Source organism: Pelobates fuscus, chromosome 4 (assembly GCF_036172605.1).
Source record: "Pelobates fuscus isolate aPelFus1 chromosome 4, aPelFus1.pri, whole genome shotgun sequence".
In the NCBI taxonomy this organism is placed as follows: domain Eukaryota; kingdom Metazoa; phylum Chordata; class Amphibia; order Anura; family Pelobatidae; genus Pelobates; species Pelobates fuscus.
This window is the reverse complement of record NC_086320.1, coordinates 350,367,956-350,384,735: the sequence shown is the minus strand read 5'-3', so window position 1 is coordinate 350,384,735 and position 16,780 is coordinate 350,367,956. Positions and strand designations below refer to the sequence as shown.

Here is a 16,780-nt window from a genome sequence, read left to right as displayed (position 1 = left end):
TATATAAATAAAACAAGAGGGCTGCACTCACCTGAACATGCACACTTGTAAATATATACAGGTCAAGGCTAAATATATATATATTTGGGAGTCCAGGCCAACTCCTTTGTTTTGCACCCTTCCCTGTCACAGGTGCCTTATTCAAGGGCCCTAGGTCACCTTGCCCTGCAGAGAGTCCCAGTTTCATAGTGAAAACACTGCACATACAGACTCCTAGCACAATGACCACTGCAAATCACTGAAGTGGTTATTGTGCTTGGAATAACCCGTTTAAAAAATAAATTAAAAAAAATAGCCACAATCACCACACTGCCCCCCAAGAAACGTCTTTTCAATTCCTCCAATCTCCCCAATAGTGAATGTGAACTTTAGAGTTACTTCTCACTTTTAAATTGCTGGAAACATACCACACCATACATGTTTACTGTTTCATGTATTTATTAATTTGTTTAATTTAACCACTGAATATGCACACTTATTACTCACTTTTCACATCCCATCTCCCGGCATAATAAACACTGAATGCACAGACTGAGTTTACCATCTAAATAATGTTCGTCTGATGTGTACATCAACCCACAGGGTCACATAATTCTAGCATCTAGGCCATTTCAAGTACCAAGTTAAAATTACTTGTTTAGTAAATTAATCCCTATTCTGTTGTATACATATTGTATATAGAGACTATGGATCACTGTTCAACTCAACCTCTCACGGACACACATGATGTTGTCATATTTATGAAGACACATATTCTGCAGGATTCTGCATTGCCTAATTACTACATCTCATACAACTTCTGAATTCTGCATACTACAGGGCAACCCTTTCATGTGCTGCCCATCCATAAGTATATGTGATATGTGTACCTGAAAACATGCTGAATGTGGTAACCCTTGTTATAAAGGCCACTGCTGTAGATAAACCTGAATTCATAAAGGCTGTCCAGAATGACATTAGAATGAACAAGATACACAGTACAGATATGAACTAGCACCTACAGAACAAATAAACCTGAGTAACAAAAACGGGTTAAATACAAGCACTTTTACATTCAGACTTTTCAATTCTTCAAACTACATTTAAATATATTTCGAAAAGAGTTTCCCTTTTTCAGTACAATAATGAGACAACTTTCATAAACTGTTTCTGTTAAATTTGCGTTGCGAATATACTTAAATATTAATTCTATTACATATAGATCTCAGTTTGAAAAAGGAAGAGTGGGTGGCTGAAGGCAATGTAATTGTTGTGACCCTTAGAAAACCTTCAGAAATGTATTTTGAACAAAACTTTCCATGTGGCCCATCACAGTATCGGAATCAGCTTCACAAACTTTGCTTTCCGTGTTGTCTTTCATTTTCAGAGTATTTAACAGCTTCTTGTGAGAAGGCGGTAAAGGGTGAAATGAATCAAGTATGTGAAGTTGACTTAGTGGACTTCGTTTAAGATCTTCAATCTTTAAAGCTTGTAAAATAACAGGTGCAAACTTGGAATAATGAGCCGTGGATGAGATGATAACTGGACAAGTCCTATCTTGCACTCGATCTGCAACAACTTTGGCAACAGCTGTATGGGGGTCTAAAATGTATCCAGTTGCGCTATGAACTGAATGGATTGCTGCTAAACAGTCTTTCTCAGAGCACCAGTCGCTGATTAGATCCTGCTGCAGCAGTTGGAATATGTGATCTTGCAGTTGGCAGTGACCCTGGTTTTGCAACTGTCTGTAAAATTCTTTGACAAGTTGCCCATCACCATTTGAGATGAGATGCAAGTATCTTTCTAAATTGGAAGATTTCAGAATGTCAATTGAGGGAGAGTAAGACAGTTGTAACTTTCGACCCCTGAGATCATAGTGACCCGTTTTAATAAAATCAGTTAGAATGTGGTTTTGGTTAGAGGCACAAATAATTTTCCGGATAGGGATTCCCATTTGTTTGGCATAGACAGCAGCTAAGGCGTTGCCAAAGTTTCCCGTGGGAATACATACATCCACCGGGCTCCCAAAACTTATAACCCCTTGACTGACAAGATCAAGATATGAAGATGCGTGATACACAACCTGCGGGAGCAGTCGCCCCCAATTTATGGAATTAGCTGTACTTAAAATGGTCCCATATTCGGCTGTAAGAAATCCAGTAAAATCTGCATTGTTAAATATCTCTTTAATGGCAGTCTGACAGAAATCAAAGTCAGACTTGACTCCTAGTGCCTGCCTATTTTGTCCTTGGCTGACAAGAATCTGATATTTCTGAAGCGGGCTTATTCCATTCTCAGGATACAGGCAAAACACAGCAATTCTCTGCTTATCAATGTCACTGAGACTGCCAAAACCATCCAACACAGCACTTCCCGTGTCTCCGGAGGTTGCTACCAGGATGACATAATTGCATGTTTTAGGAATACAATAAGCAAAGATATGAGGCATGAACTGCAGTGCCAAATCCTTAAAGGATGCTGTAGGTCCATGAAAGAGTTCGAGAATAAACTGGTTCCCCACCAAATGTCTTACCGGTGCAATTTTGTTACAATCAAAATTTTCTCCATATGCTTTTTCGATAATTTCTCCTAATATGACTGCCGGGACATCAGCAGGATGTATGCATCGCTCTAATATTACTTGGGCTCTTTCAGCGTATGTTGCCCTAATTAAACGTTCCCAGTCTCCAGCAGCAATTTTTGGCATTCCTTCTTCTGGGATATAAAGTCCACCATCCGAAGCCAAACCTTCCACAATTGCATCGCTGAAGTACTTTGTTTTGCATTCTCTTGCTCTTTGATCACTGGACAAAGACCTAGTGGAAAGAAAGGCTTCAGAATCCTGGTTTTGGTATCTGTTTACTGCATCAATCACTTTGTCAGCTACAGTCTCTATATCATCCCCAGCCTGGCAGAGCACACGCACATCATGCCATTTTTTATAAATATTTTTCCTCTTCTGAAGTATGTCGCCAATTGATGCTCCAGACCTTTGGCCAACAATACGATCCACTTTCATGCATTCCAGTCTATCAATGATATCCTGTGTTTGTACATCAAGATAAACAACTATAGCATTTTTCCTTGCATGTTCCATGCTACTAGTGTGAAGAGGATTGGACCCAGTAAGAGAAATAACACTTCCAGATGTTGAAAAGTTTAAAAGGGCTCTCCCTTCCTCTTCCAAAAATTGCTCGTCACCCACATCCTGCAATTTTTCTGAAACACTCATATTCCATTTTCTTTCAAGGACATCATCATCCACATCTACAACCGGACAATCCAGCTTGTGGCCAAGTATTTTGCCCACCGAGGTTTTCCCAGAACCCGGAGGTCCCATTAATATAAGGTTTTTGCCTTCAAGAAGAATGTTGTGAGTTGATTTCCAGAATTTCTGAAGCTTTATACGTGCCAAAGGTTTTGACATGAATGGTCTCAGTAAGCCAGTTGTAGAATGCAGACTAAATAAGGGCATGTTTTTTCTTTTCAAGATTTGTAAAACGGATACACACTGTTTTTCTTCAATCACTGAAACAAAAACTACACAATTCAGGGAGCTGAAAGAGAAAGAAATAATATAGTTTAAAGGCAGAAATCATTGGACCTTTCTGACTCACACTACACAAAAAAATAATAATAATCATACGCCGTATTCCTGTCTGTGCAGTCTGATAGGTAAATCTTTCGTTGAGCAGATATGCAGGTAAAGCCCACCAAATTAGAGAAAAGTCCTCATACTTGTGAATTAAATCCAAGGTAAATAGTTAACAATTCAGCAATTACTCTTCATATTCTCGCGGTCCAATTTCTTGATGGACATTGAAAAAAAAAAAATTAGAACACTAAATACAAGTTGATGTGATTATGTACAGGGGTTGCTGAACGGTCCGCTACTTACCTTGGATTTTATTTATAAGGAGTTAATGTAAGAGGATTTTTCAAGCTACAGCTTTTGAAAAATGTGAAATACCTCAGGAAATGCTGTAAAGGAATTTGCAAAATGCAAGACCTGGCAAGAGTCCTTGGACAATAACCACTTTAGGAAACTGACGTGGTTATATTGCCAAGAATGACCCTTTAATTTATTTGGTTTTATTCTGGTCTTCTAATACATACCGTAAATTAAGGTTGAAAAACAAGCAAGAGAGGTTTGGCAACTCTTCAAGATGTTATGATTTTATTCTCACACAGATTTTTATTATTAACATTAAGGTTGCATAAAGCAGCTCCTTTGTAGCTTAACCCCTTCAAGACACAAGATAAGCTTGCACAATCATGATAAACTGGCCATGACGTGGTTACATTTGCATTTTCTCTTTTTTTTTCCCTAGGCACTTGCTAGGTTTCTTCCATGGCGATCGTGGGACCTAATGCACATGCGCGACGCTTGCACATTAAAGCTTCCCAATACGAAAGCATGAGGTGGAGTTAACCCTACAATGTAATCATTGCATTTTCTCAAAAACTGCAAATATTTAACATTGCCTGGTTAGGGTAGACAGGAGCACTGCATCCAGACCACGTCAATGAGATGAAGTGGTCTAAGTGCCCATAGTTTCCCTTTAAGGTCAAAATAGCAAACTGCAAAAATTCTCTATGTCCAAGCTATTCTGCCAGCTAATCTATTCTGATAGATATAAAGAAATGATGGAAGTGCACTCAACCCATCATCAAGGAATCCAGGGTGCTCCAATGGATAGGTCCCAGCACCAAAATGGACCAAATGTAAAGTTATAAATTGTAGAAAATAATCCAGGCACTCCAATGAATTCCAAAATATAGGCAATGTATTAGAACCAGAAGCTACACAGCAACGTTTCAACCCCTCAGGGTCTTTATCAAGCTTGATAAAGACCCTGAGGGGTTGAAACGTTGCTGTGTAGCTTCTGGTTCTAATAAATTGCTTATATTTTGGAATTCATTGGAGTGCCTGGATTCTTTTCTACAATTTATAGCTAATGTACTCTGGACTTAAATTTGAAAATTCAGTTTGAATTCTCACTTTAGTGAATACGTTTTCTAAAAGGCATATCATATACATGGAAAAAAAAGAGAAAAGTATCTTGATTAATAATAAAATGTGTTGTGCGATGTCCAGCAATTACCTTGATGTATTCTTTCAATGTAGTCTCAGAATGTTGGATGGACCGATGTTTATCTGTGGTATGAATTATCAGCACCAAGTATGGAATGCTCTGTGAGAGAAATACATATTGATGATTACATTTCTGCTACATCCCACCGATGAAACATATTGTATACATGTATACGTCCACCAAATGGTTTATTTGCATGAAATGCTGAATATTACTCCCTTAGCCATGTCAATGACTCAGATATAAAATATGTTTACAGTACATGGCAGTACAAGCACGTCTCAGATTGGGACAACCGTCATACATGCACGGCCTTTGCCTGCTAACGGAACACCAAGATTGCAGTAGGATCCCTACAGCACTGAAGCATGTATATATCGATTTGTCTGTCTGCTTACTGTCACTATAGCTGCTATGAACTGTAACTCCCACTAAACGAGATTAACATTCTATGAGTTTAGTAGCTATTACAATCAACAGCCACAGGAGCTGCAGAAAAAGGAAACTTCTAACTGCAACTCCCATTATGACTGCCGTCTGCCTGAGCACAATGAGTGTTCCAGTGTGGAGGTGGGAAGGGAGACGGACTCTGACCCTGAGGCATCTATTTCTCCTTAGCAAACAGTGTACCAAAAAGACACTGTAAATATAAAAAAAATAAAAAAAAATTAAAAATGTGAAATGTATTTTTAAGTAATATAAACAAACATCTCTCTAACACAACGGCCATATATTCATACCGAATAATGTTTAATAATACGATGATTGGAAATAAAGCCAGTCGAAAATAGTTTGAGTACTTACATTAGGGGGTGCCAAGACTCTCCTTGCACCATAACCACTAAAGTGTGCTGTAGTAGTTATGGTGCTTGGAGTGATGAAATCATTAAATTTCCCAAAGCTGCTGCACTTACACATGATGCCAGAGAAGCACTTGAATGTCTCTCCCACACGAGGAATAGGCTCCACTAGTCAGCAAGCTCACATTCCGGTCTATAGAGACTGATTTTATCCCATAAACCCCTGTCCAGCACAGTTCCACTCATCGGATCTGATCAGTGGAGCTGCTCAATGAGCGCATAGCAGAGATACCATGACTGCTAACAATTTATTGACATTTCCATTCACAGTTTAAATGCCCCTTGGGTGGAGGGGATGGGGGGCGGGGGGAGATAGGGACATACACAAAATGCTCACACATTGCATGGTGAAGAAATAACACTTAGCGCGGCACCACCAGGGATCTCCGAGCGAGAGGCAAGGCGGGACACTGGAGTAACTACTAGGCACTCACTCCCCACAAGCCTAAACCAAAACGAACTAGAAAGCGATAAACTCATGTGGGCAACATCAAGCTCCCCACCATGACCGATACCAACCTTGAGAGGCAGGATCAACACAACAGGAGCCCAGGAGAATCCAACGAGGAACCCACTGCCTGCTATGCCCGCTCTGCTGGACACTTACTCCCTGCTGCACAACAACAACGGGGCAGGCACCGGACAGTACTGGGACCTCCCCTGTCGGTGTAGCCTCGGGGCCACCAAGACGCAGACATAATCCTACTGGGACAGCCCGGGTCGCCCCGACCAGCCAGGGTGATAACCTTTATAAAGCGATATGACTAGATGTGACTTGAATGTATCTATACAGCCTAATTGCAAAAGCGTTAGCACAAAGCTTGTACCACACACACACTAGGCAGACTCCCGGACGCCTAGCTTACACTTAGCCTACAACCAATGATAAAATGGAACCTGCCAGTTCGACACTTTATTGGCTTACCTACTTTGTACTCACTACAAATGTATACCACTAACAATACTGCTTTCATGTGTCTCCTGTGAACACCTAAACACCTTCTTGTAGTTTAGCCTATGTATTTACTCACAAATATAAAAATGTGCAAACCTCAATATGTACCCCACTGTTACAAATGTTGCTGAAACAAGCTAGTGGAATGCCTTTGGGGCACCATGAGAGTGTCTGTTAAACCTATATGCACAATAAAATAAAGAAATAACACTTACTCCACTGTTTGAAAGCAATTCAAGCTGAGAGGTGGGGAGCGGCGTTTAGAATCAAAAGTCTATGAAAGTCTACGTGAAGTACCAGTGCACTCACTTACCTACCCTAACATGGCTTTATGTGTATTTTCCAGTGACGACAATAGCACAGGATGAGCACTCTCTCGTCATATGTGAAGTAATCTCATGGCTTCCAAGGCATTTTCTAAAATAGAATAAAAAGAAAAACACATCAAAAATGTTGCGGCAGATCAGTGTATAAATAATTGCCCTCGGCACATATGTATACACCTCTATAGGGATGAGAAACAAATATTTTAACCAGATAGTGAAGAGCTGTCAAATGGTTGGTGGTTAAAGGGATACTATAGTCACCAGTGCAACTACATGTATTCCTGACCCTATATAGTGTTAACACCACCATCTAGCCCCCTGGGGCCCTCGTTCCTCCATAAATATAGTAAAAATCTTACTGTATTCAAGCCAGAAGCTGTAAATCTGCATGCTGAGACTCAGGAAAAATAAGCAGTCTGCTGATATGTGATAGCCTGATCCAATCACAGTGCTTCCCCATAGGATTGTCTGAGACTGACAAGGAGGCAGATCAGGGGCAGAGCCAGCATGATTCAAACACAGCCCTGGCCAATCAGCATCTCCTCATATAGATGAATTGAATCAATGAATCTCTATGAGGAAAGTTCAGTGTCTGCATGCAGAGGGAGGAGATACTGAATCACAGGATGCTCGTGCACAGCAGTTCCGAGTGGATGGAGGCATATTATGACTCCATCAACTCAGAAGTCCCTCTGGTTCACTCTGAGTGACTGCAACTGTAGGTGTACCTAGCTTTCAATGTAAACACTGTATTTTCTCAGAAAATACAGTGTTTACATGAGAAAGGCTGCAGGGAGCTATAGTTCTCACCTGAACAACCTCATTAAGCTGAAGTTGTTCAGGTGACTATAGTGTCCCTTTAAGGACCAAGTATACCTATATCTGCCAAGAACAAACACACAGGTTAAAAATTGCATTTTCTGTTGGAATATTTAAAGGAACACTATAGCATTAGGAATACTGTCTGTCCTTCAATAAACTTGTATGTAGCACTTGGTGTGCACATTTGCAATTGATAGCGCTGCCCTCATTTTTTCCTTTTGCTTTTGTTAGGAATACAAAGCTGTACTTCTAACAGTATTGTTTCCCTCTGCCTTTTCACAGCAATCAAAGGGTTAAAAATCCACTAAACACTTACCTGACTCCAGGGCAGATGTCCCTCAGCACTGGCTTCATGTCCACCTCCCCCAACATCAGTGCAAGGGGAAACCTGCACATGGGGATTTTAAAGGCCCTGGATGTCCTCATGCATAGCGTGAAAACATCCAACGTCGTTTCACAGAGTTAAACTCTGTGAAGAACCAAGAAGTTCCTCTAGTGGCTCTCTGGTAAACAGCCACTAGTGGCAGTCTTAACCCTGCAATATAAACATTGCAGTTTCTCTAAAACAGCTATTTTTTCAGCTGCAGTGTTAAGGGGACTGGGACACTGCACCCAGACTACTTCAATAAACTTAAAGGACCACTATAGTCACCCAGACCACTTCAGCTCAATTAGGTGGTCTGGGTGCCAGGTCCCTCTAGTCTTAACCCTGCAGCTGAAAACATAGCAGTTTCAGAAAAACTGCTAGGTTTACATTGCAGGGTTAATCCAGCCTCTAGTGGCTGTCTTCCTGACAGCCGCTAGAGGCGCTTCTGTGAAGCTCAATGCGAAAATAGCATTGAACGCGCAGAACGTCCATAGGAAAGCACTGAGTAATGCTTTTCTATGGGCGGTTTGAGGGGACACCTGAGTTTTGTCCTGCCTAGGGCAGCACAAAACCAGGATACACCACTGTCTGCAATAATACTGGTCGATCCCTAACACTTATCTTTATAATGTTCATATCAGTATTCGGGCTCTGAACTTGCTACACACTAAACAGGGCCAAACTTTAGTTTGATTACTGCTGTTTTACTTAATAATTATACTTATATCGCACTTTCAAGTGTAACATCTGTTAGTTAAAATGTATAATCAAGTTTTCAAATCTCTTTGTTTTGGTATTAAAAAGAATGGGAGTTTTTAAATAGTGGGAGGTATTGGATAATGGGGTGTGGTGTGCCTCATAGTGGGAGGGGCTCTGTAAAGATTTGTCACACAGTGTGATTATAGGCCTAAAACCTTTAAACACAGATTATATCCTCTATACACAAATAATACTATTTGTGTATCACTATACATACACACACTACACCCATGTGCGTAGGAACCGGGGGGATGGGGGGGACGCATCCCCCCCAGCAAATCATGCGGGGGGGACAGGTTATGGAGAAATCCCCTCCCAGCTCCGCCGGCCCCACTCATGCTGCAGCCGCCCGAGCGCTCTGTAGAGAGGCTCAGGCGGCTGCAGCTTTGCCCGAGCTGGTGCGTCCATGAGCGCGCACCGCCCGGGCGCAGCATGAGGAGCTCCCTCCTGTCACTCCCTCACTGTAGCGTGGCCGAGCCCTGAATGGTCCGCGGGTACAAGGAGCATCTGTCTCCTGTACCCAGCCGGACTAACAGGAAGTGCACACTGAGTCAGTGTGCACTTCCTTTTAGTCCGGCCGGGTACAGGAAACAAAATCTCCCTGTACCCGCGGACCATACAGGGCTCGGCCACGCTACAACAGAGGTAGGGGAGGGTGGGGGGATAAATTGACGGGGGGAGGAAGAAATTGACAGGGGGGGGAAGGGGGAGGAAGAAATTGAAGGGGGGAGGAAGAATTTGACAGGGGGGAGGGAGGGGGAGGAAGAAATTGACAGGGGGGAGGAAGAAATTGACAGGGGGAGGGGGGGAGGAAGAAATTGACAGGGGGAGGGAGGGGGAGGAAGAAATTGACAGGGGGAGGGAGAGGGAGGAAGAAGAGATTGACAGAGGGGGAGGAAGAAATTGAAGGGTGGGGAGAAATTGATGGGGAGGAAGAAATTGACAGGGATGGGGTGGGAGAAAGAAATTGACAGGGATGGGGGGAGGAAGAAATTGACAGGGATGGGGGGAGGAAGAAATTGACAGGGATGGGGGGAGGAAGAAATTGACAGGGATGGGGGGGAGGAAGAAATCGACAGGGATGGGGGGGAGGAAGAAATCGACAGGGATGGGGGGGAGGAAGAAATCGACAGGGATGGGGGTGGGAGAAAGAAATTGACAGGGATGGCGGGGAGGAAGAAATTGACAGGGATGGGGGAGGAAGAAATTGACAGGGATGGGGGGAGGAAGAAATTGACAGGGATGGGGGGAGGAAGAAATTGACAGGGATGGGGGGAGGAAGAAATTGACAGGGATGGGGGGGGAGGAAGAAATTGACAGGGATGGGGGGATAAAGAAATTGACAGGGATGGGGGGGGATAAAGAAATTGACAGGGAGGGGAATTGACAGGGAGGGAGGGGGAATGAGAGTGGGGAGGGGGAGGGGAGAAGAGAGTGACAAGGAGGGGGTAGAAGAGAGTGACAAGGAGGGGGGTAGAAGAGAGTGACAAGGGAGGGGGGAGAAGAGAGTGACAAGGGAGGGGGGAGAAGAGAGTGACAAGGGAGGGGGGAGAAGAATGTGACAAGGGAGGGGGGGAGAAGAATGTGACAAGGGAGGGTGGGGAGAAGAATGTGACAAGGGAGGGGGGGAGAAGAGAGTGACAAGGGAGGGGGGAGAAGAGAGTGACAAGGGAGGGAGGGGGGAGAAGAATGTGACAAGGGAGGGTGGGGAGAAGAATGTGACAAGGGAGGGTGGGGAGAAGAATGTGACAAGGGAGGGGGGGGAGAAGAATGTGACAAGGGAGGGGGGAGAAGAGAGTGACAAGGGAGGGAGGGGGCAGAAGAGAGTGACAAGGGAGGGAGGGGGGAGAAGAGAGTGACAAGGGAGGGAGAGGGGGGGAGAAGAGAGTGACAAGGGAGGGAGAGTGACAAGGGAGGGAGGGGGGAGAAGAGAGTGACAAGGGAGGGAGAGGGGGGAGAAGAGAGTGACAAGGGAGGGAGAGGGGGGAGAAGAGAGTGACAAGGGAGGGAGAGGGGGGGGAAGAGAGTGACAAGGGAGGGAGGGGGGGAGAAGAGAGTGACAAGGGAGGGGGGAGAGATTGACATCCATCACACACACACAATCACACACAATGCACCCCTTACACACAAAGACAATGCACCCCTTGCACACAGAAAAACACACAATGCATTACACACACACACAAGCAATGTAACCCTTACACACAATGCATCCCTTACACACACATAAACACACAATGCATTCCTTACACACACTGCATCCCGTACATACACAGAAACACGCCTTGCAGCCCTTACACATACAAACACAGATTCACACAATGCATTCCTTACACACATTTCAGGACATCCCCTACACACTCCACCCCCTGTGAACAATTGGTGGAACATGAAGGTGGACCCTGGGACCCAGACCTTGAGCTGTGTAAAGGGCCCCCAAAAATGGAGCTGCTTCCCGTTCTCCCAGAACATTGATTTTTTTGACCACAGTTACAAACAGCCTCCACAGAGCCTGTTCTACACCAGACCAGTGGAGCCAGACTGCAGCTAGAGCCCATCATCATCCTCATCTGGTTGTAAGTAGGCAATCTGACATATTATTCGTGGCACTAATCTCTAATTTGCCTCACATTAAAGAAACACTATAGTCCCCAGAACCACTGCAGCTTAATGTAGTGGTTCTGGTGTCTATAGCCTGTCCCTGCAGGCCTTTTAATGTAAACACGGCGGCACTCCAGCACTGGCGTTAGTTAACATGGCAGATCATATGGGTGGGGCATTGTGATGTCACATGAGGGGGGGCGGCAAACTTTACTTTTGCCTAGGTCGTCAAAAATCCTTGCACCGGCCCTGGCCGAGTGTCACGTGACTACCCGGCGCTCAGTCTGACACTGCGCCTGCCGGACGTCCCGAGGTCGGACAAAGGTAGGAAAATAATTGTAAGGGTTTAGGGGGGCTACTAATATGGATGGGGGAGGGGTAGGTAGAAAAATAATTGGAAAGGGTTAGGGGGGCTACTAATAAGGATAGGGGGAGAGGGGTAGGTAGAAAAATAATTGGAAGGGTTTAGGGGGGCTACTAATATGGATGGGAGGAGGGGGAGGTAGAAAAATTATTGGAAAGGGTTAGGGGAGTACTAATATGAATGGAAGGGGTAGGGTGGGTTCTAATATGCATGTAAGGGGTTAGGGGGTACTAATATGCATGGAAGGGGTTAGGGGGTACTAATATGCATGGAAAGGGTTAGGGGGTACTAATATGCATGGAAGGGGTTAGGGGGGTACTAATATGCATGGAAGGGGTAGGGTGGTTCATATGCGTGGAAGGGGTAGGTGGGGTTCTTTTGTGCATGGAAGGGGTAGGGGTGGTTCTAATATTCCTGGGAGGGGTAGGGGTGGTTCTAATGTGCATGGAAGGGGTAGGTGGGGTTCTAATATAAATGGAAGGGGTAGAGACGGGTAGTAAAATGTATGGAATGCATTTCTGACAGTGTCACTGAATGGCAGTTAGGAAATGTGGTCACCCTAAGTCAGGGGCAGTATTACACAATCTGTATATGTATAAAAAAAATATATAAAAAGTAATCTGCAAAGTACAAAATGTTTGTGTCATATGTCGTGCTAAAAATTAAGCTAGGAATGTGCATATTTTTTTTAAATAATTTTTAGAATAATGATACAGACATTTTATTTCTTACATTTGTGATGATTCTTTTTTCCTCTCTATATTCAATGGACCCTATAGTCACCAGAACCACAACAGCTAAACGTAGTAGTTCTGGTATCTATAGCATGTCTTTACAGGCTTTTTAATGTAAGCACTGCCATTTTGTAAAAAGGCAGTATTTACATTACTGCTGAGGAATACCTCTAGTGGACACTCAGATGGCCACTAGAGATGCTTCCTAGTCGAGACATGAATGCCGCCCTATGAAGTATCTGCGCATGTGCGGCAAAGCTGCCAGGATTCAGTAGAAAGATCTGAGCCATATCCTGGTTTGAACAAACATCAATGGAGCCAGATCTGAGCCTTGTCATTTGCTGCAAAACAAACACAGTATTGTTGTTCTCAGTACATTGTCAATAGACTGAATTGGGTGGCAGAATCCATCCCTGCACAATCTATTCCATGCAATAATAAGGTAATCACAGGCAGCATTCTGCTATGTCACCTCACTAATCAAAGAAACTGCAGCTAGATTTTATATATATTACTAATATATGGTGTTAAGCATATATTTCAGTGCCATAAGTGGGACCAACCTACCTATCTGCACATGCCATTCCCAGGTTCCCTTGGAACGTTGGGTTACATACATTGTATCCCTTACCTGGCTGCACAGCTGCCTGTCACACGTATACAAGCAGCAACAAACAACGTCATGGACACTTTCACTCTATCACTCCCAGCATGCTTCGCTAGAGCTTCTCATCTTAAAGGGGCAATGCTGTGACATTTAAAAGGGCAATATTTCAGACTTTTCTATTTGTATGGAGTGGCCAGAACACAGCAGCTATTGCAGAGCTAGGAGGGGGTTGGGGAATGCATTTATTTTTTAACCATATCGTTTGCAAAATTTAGTATGTTATTCTTATCATCTATTCTGTTTATTTTATTTTTCAATATTTCACAAAAAAAATATGCTGTTAAAAAGAATACTTATCATACATTCAAACTTTAACAAGACAATATCCTTGATTTATTTATTTGTTGATTTTTACTACTAATCTAGGCAAAAAATAATGGGGGTTTAGTTACACTATATGATCATACATTGCATAAGCCTGCCACAAACGTCAATGGCCCCCAGCAGCACCCCATTTAAGCATGTTTAGGTGAGTGCAGCCAGTCCCTTGTTTTCCCATATATATTTAGGAGTCTAGCCAGCTCCTTGGTTTTGCACCGCCCCCTGTCACAGGTGTCTCATCTCAGAACCCTATTTAAGCCTTGTACTGCAGAGAACTCGAGATGGAAGGATTTCCCCAAGTGAGTAGCTCATTTAGTAGACAGTAGACAGTTGGCAGTGAGAGTAGGACCTGCCAAAGATGGGGTACATTGACGTTTGTGGCAGGCTTATGCAATGTATGATCATATAGTGTAACTAAGCCCCCATTATTTTTTTCCTAGATTAGGTGTTTTTAATAAAACTAGTCAAATCTATCAGCATCAAAGTAGCTGTTTAGTTGATAAGTGAGTGCGCTGGATTTCTATTTTTACTGTACTTATTGGCCCCGAGTGAGTGCAGCCAGTCCCTTGTTTTGATTTTTACTACTAACATACTTGCAGTATTGAGAAGTTTAAAAATGTTTCACACTCATTCACACGTCAAAAACGTGCAGCATTTTACCTCTACGTCTCACATGCAGACGAGCATGCCACAAGGAATGAGATTAGTATGCGTTGCTAATTTAGTCCCCATGATGCATTCTGTGATATTTTAGCTATAAACTATACTCTGAGAGCTGGGTATTGGGCATATAGAGAGCTATCTATGCTATGAAAGAGAAACGTGTTATCTATGGGCCATTGCTTGCCAACAGCTGGCAGCTACACCCAAATGGACATGATGAGATGCTCTGTGCATGGTCTGCCGTGAACGCGTCTGGCTTGGGAAACTGTCCTGGGCTAATGCTGGGCCCCTTGCACAGGTCAAGGTCTGGGCCCTCGCCCCAAGTCCGCCTACAAGGATGTAGTGGATGCAGAGTGTTTGTCTGTGTAGTGGATGCAGTGTGTTTGTGTAGTTGATGCAGTTGGATTGGACTGCGTTATGTGCGCAAACAGCTGTTTGTTTGTTTTTCTCTAAACTTAATTACATTTTATTCCCCCTCCCTTACCTGTTGCCAGGGATGGGGTACATTACACTCCCTGGCGGTCCAGTGGCTTTGTGCAGGCTGCCAGATGCTGTACTGTATACTGGTCCAGCAAAAGCCATCTTCACTCTGTCAGGTTCTCTCCAACTCTCATGAGCATGGCTGTCAGTGTTGCTGCAGGTTACCACGGCAATCCTCCGACATGGCATGCAGCTCGGGCTCAAGAGAGAGGACCTGTCAGAGGAGGAAGATGGCTTTTGCTGGAACAGTATACAGTACAACATCTGGCAGCCTGCACAAAGCCACTGGACCACCAGGGAGTGTAATGTCCCCCATCCCTGGCAACAGGTAAGGGAGGGGGGAATAAAATGTAATTAAGTTTAGAAAAGAAATAAAACAAACAGCTGTTTGCTGAGCCCCCTCGTTGGTATACATGCAGCTAGTGGCATGGGGGCCTGCAGGGGTATATATATATATATATATATATATATATTATACATACATGATATATAGATATATATATGCACATTGTAAATTTGGGGCCCCATAATGCTGTATCGGCTGTACCCCCTAATGGTGGCCTTGAGACTGTCAGTCTGCTGGACGTAAATCCCCACCAAGTTTGTTTACCCTTTATTTGGGCGGCCTCTCCTCCTTTCCAGTGATGCATTGGTAGACCATCCCCTGTCACCAGTAACGCAGTGTCCCCTGTCACGGACACCCTATAGTCCATCTCACCTCTGTCCTGTTATGCTACAGACCAACCTAACTCTGACCTCCCCCAACAACTTATTGTAAACTCAACCCTTGGCAGCAACATTAGTAACTCTGTGGTTTTAAAGAAACATGTCAGACACATAAAGCTCTTGAGATTGCTGACCTTTCTGTCTGGAGTCTATTTCAGATTTTTTCAACAGATTACAGATCTGCTAGCACAAGGTGTAGATGAAATTTCATGCTCTTTCCAAAGACGTCCTTTAATGCTGCTGCAATCTTATAAATGCAGAGACATAACTGTGCTGCCATAGCAACACTGTCATTTAAAAGGCGCAATTTTATTGGTGATGTTTTTACCCTGACAAGCATAATGTAGTGACTAAACACAGTTTATTGCCAGCAACAAAAGTACATATATAATTACTGATGTAGACAAATCATGATTTGTATAGAGCTTTGCCTTCTGCAGCCAGGTGGGTGGTCCTCCCACACATACAACAGTGACACAAAAGTTCTTGACTGCTTAAAGGAACACTATAGTGCCCGGTATACATGTTTGTATTCCTGACACTATATAGTGCTAGAATGCAGCATTAGGATCCTGGCCCCCCTCTCTCCAGAGATTAAAAGTGATCAAACTCACATTTTTATCACACGCCATGGCGGTCTCACCACGGTTGGCACGCCTCCATGGCTGAGATCATATATTTTTTTCAATTTACCATAGGAAAGCTTTGGAAGGTTAATGCACAGGTGCGACAAAAACTGAGCTGTGCCAATCAGCATCTCCTCATAGAAATGCGTTGAATCAATGTATCTCTATTGGGAACATTCAGAGTCTCCATGCAGAGCATCATTGCTGCACATGGTGCAGCACTGACATAGAAGGCACCTCTAGTGGCCGTCTGAGTGACTGCCAATAGAGGTGTAACTAGCCAGCAATGTAAATATTACCTTTTCACACTTTACAGTGCTATGGACACCATAACCACTACATTAAGCTGTAGTTGTTTTGGTTACTATAGTGTCCCTTTAACTGGTTCAAAATAATCCATTCTTTATTGCAAAAATAATTAAAACTTGTTTCCA

General features: G+C 43.5%; 1 protein-coding gene across 3 annotated transcripts; it reads right to left on the bottom strand.

Annotated features, from left to right (window-relative positions):
* Positions 1–420: 420 nt before the first annotated feature.
* THNSL1 (threonine synthase like 1) lies at positions 421–13,567 on the bottom strand. 3 transcript variants are annotated; one of them, XM_063452565.1, is made up of 4 exons: positions 13,495–13,567; positions 7,208–7,307; positions 5,085–5,174; positions 421–3,536 (listed from the first exon to the last, which is right to left on the bottom strand). In XM_063452565.1, exon 4 carries the CDS (start codon positions 3,452–3,454, stop codon positions 1,259–1,261), a length of 2,196 nt encoding a protein of 731 aa, XP_063308635.1. In that variant the 5' UTR covers positions 3,455–3,536; positions 5,085–5,174; positions 7,208–7,307; positions 13,495–13,567; the 3' UTR covers positions 421–1,258. The 3 variants fall into 3 exon arrangements, with proteins under 3 accessions (XP_063308635.1, XP_063308634.1, XP_063308633.1); XM_063452564.1 differs by lacking the exon at positions 13,495–13,567 and having other exon boundaries at positions 7,204–7,481; XM_063452563.1 differs by lacking the exon at positions 13,495–13,567 and having other exon boundaries at positions 7,208–7,481.
* Positions 13,568–16,780: the final 3,213 nt, after the last annotated feature.

Excerpts from the sequence above, each read along its gene's own strand:
- THNSL1 (XM_063452565.1), bottom strand. The coding sequence starts at position 3,454 with ATGCCCTTATTTAGTCTGCATTCTACAACTGGCTTACTGAGACCATTC.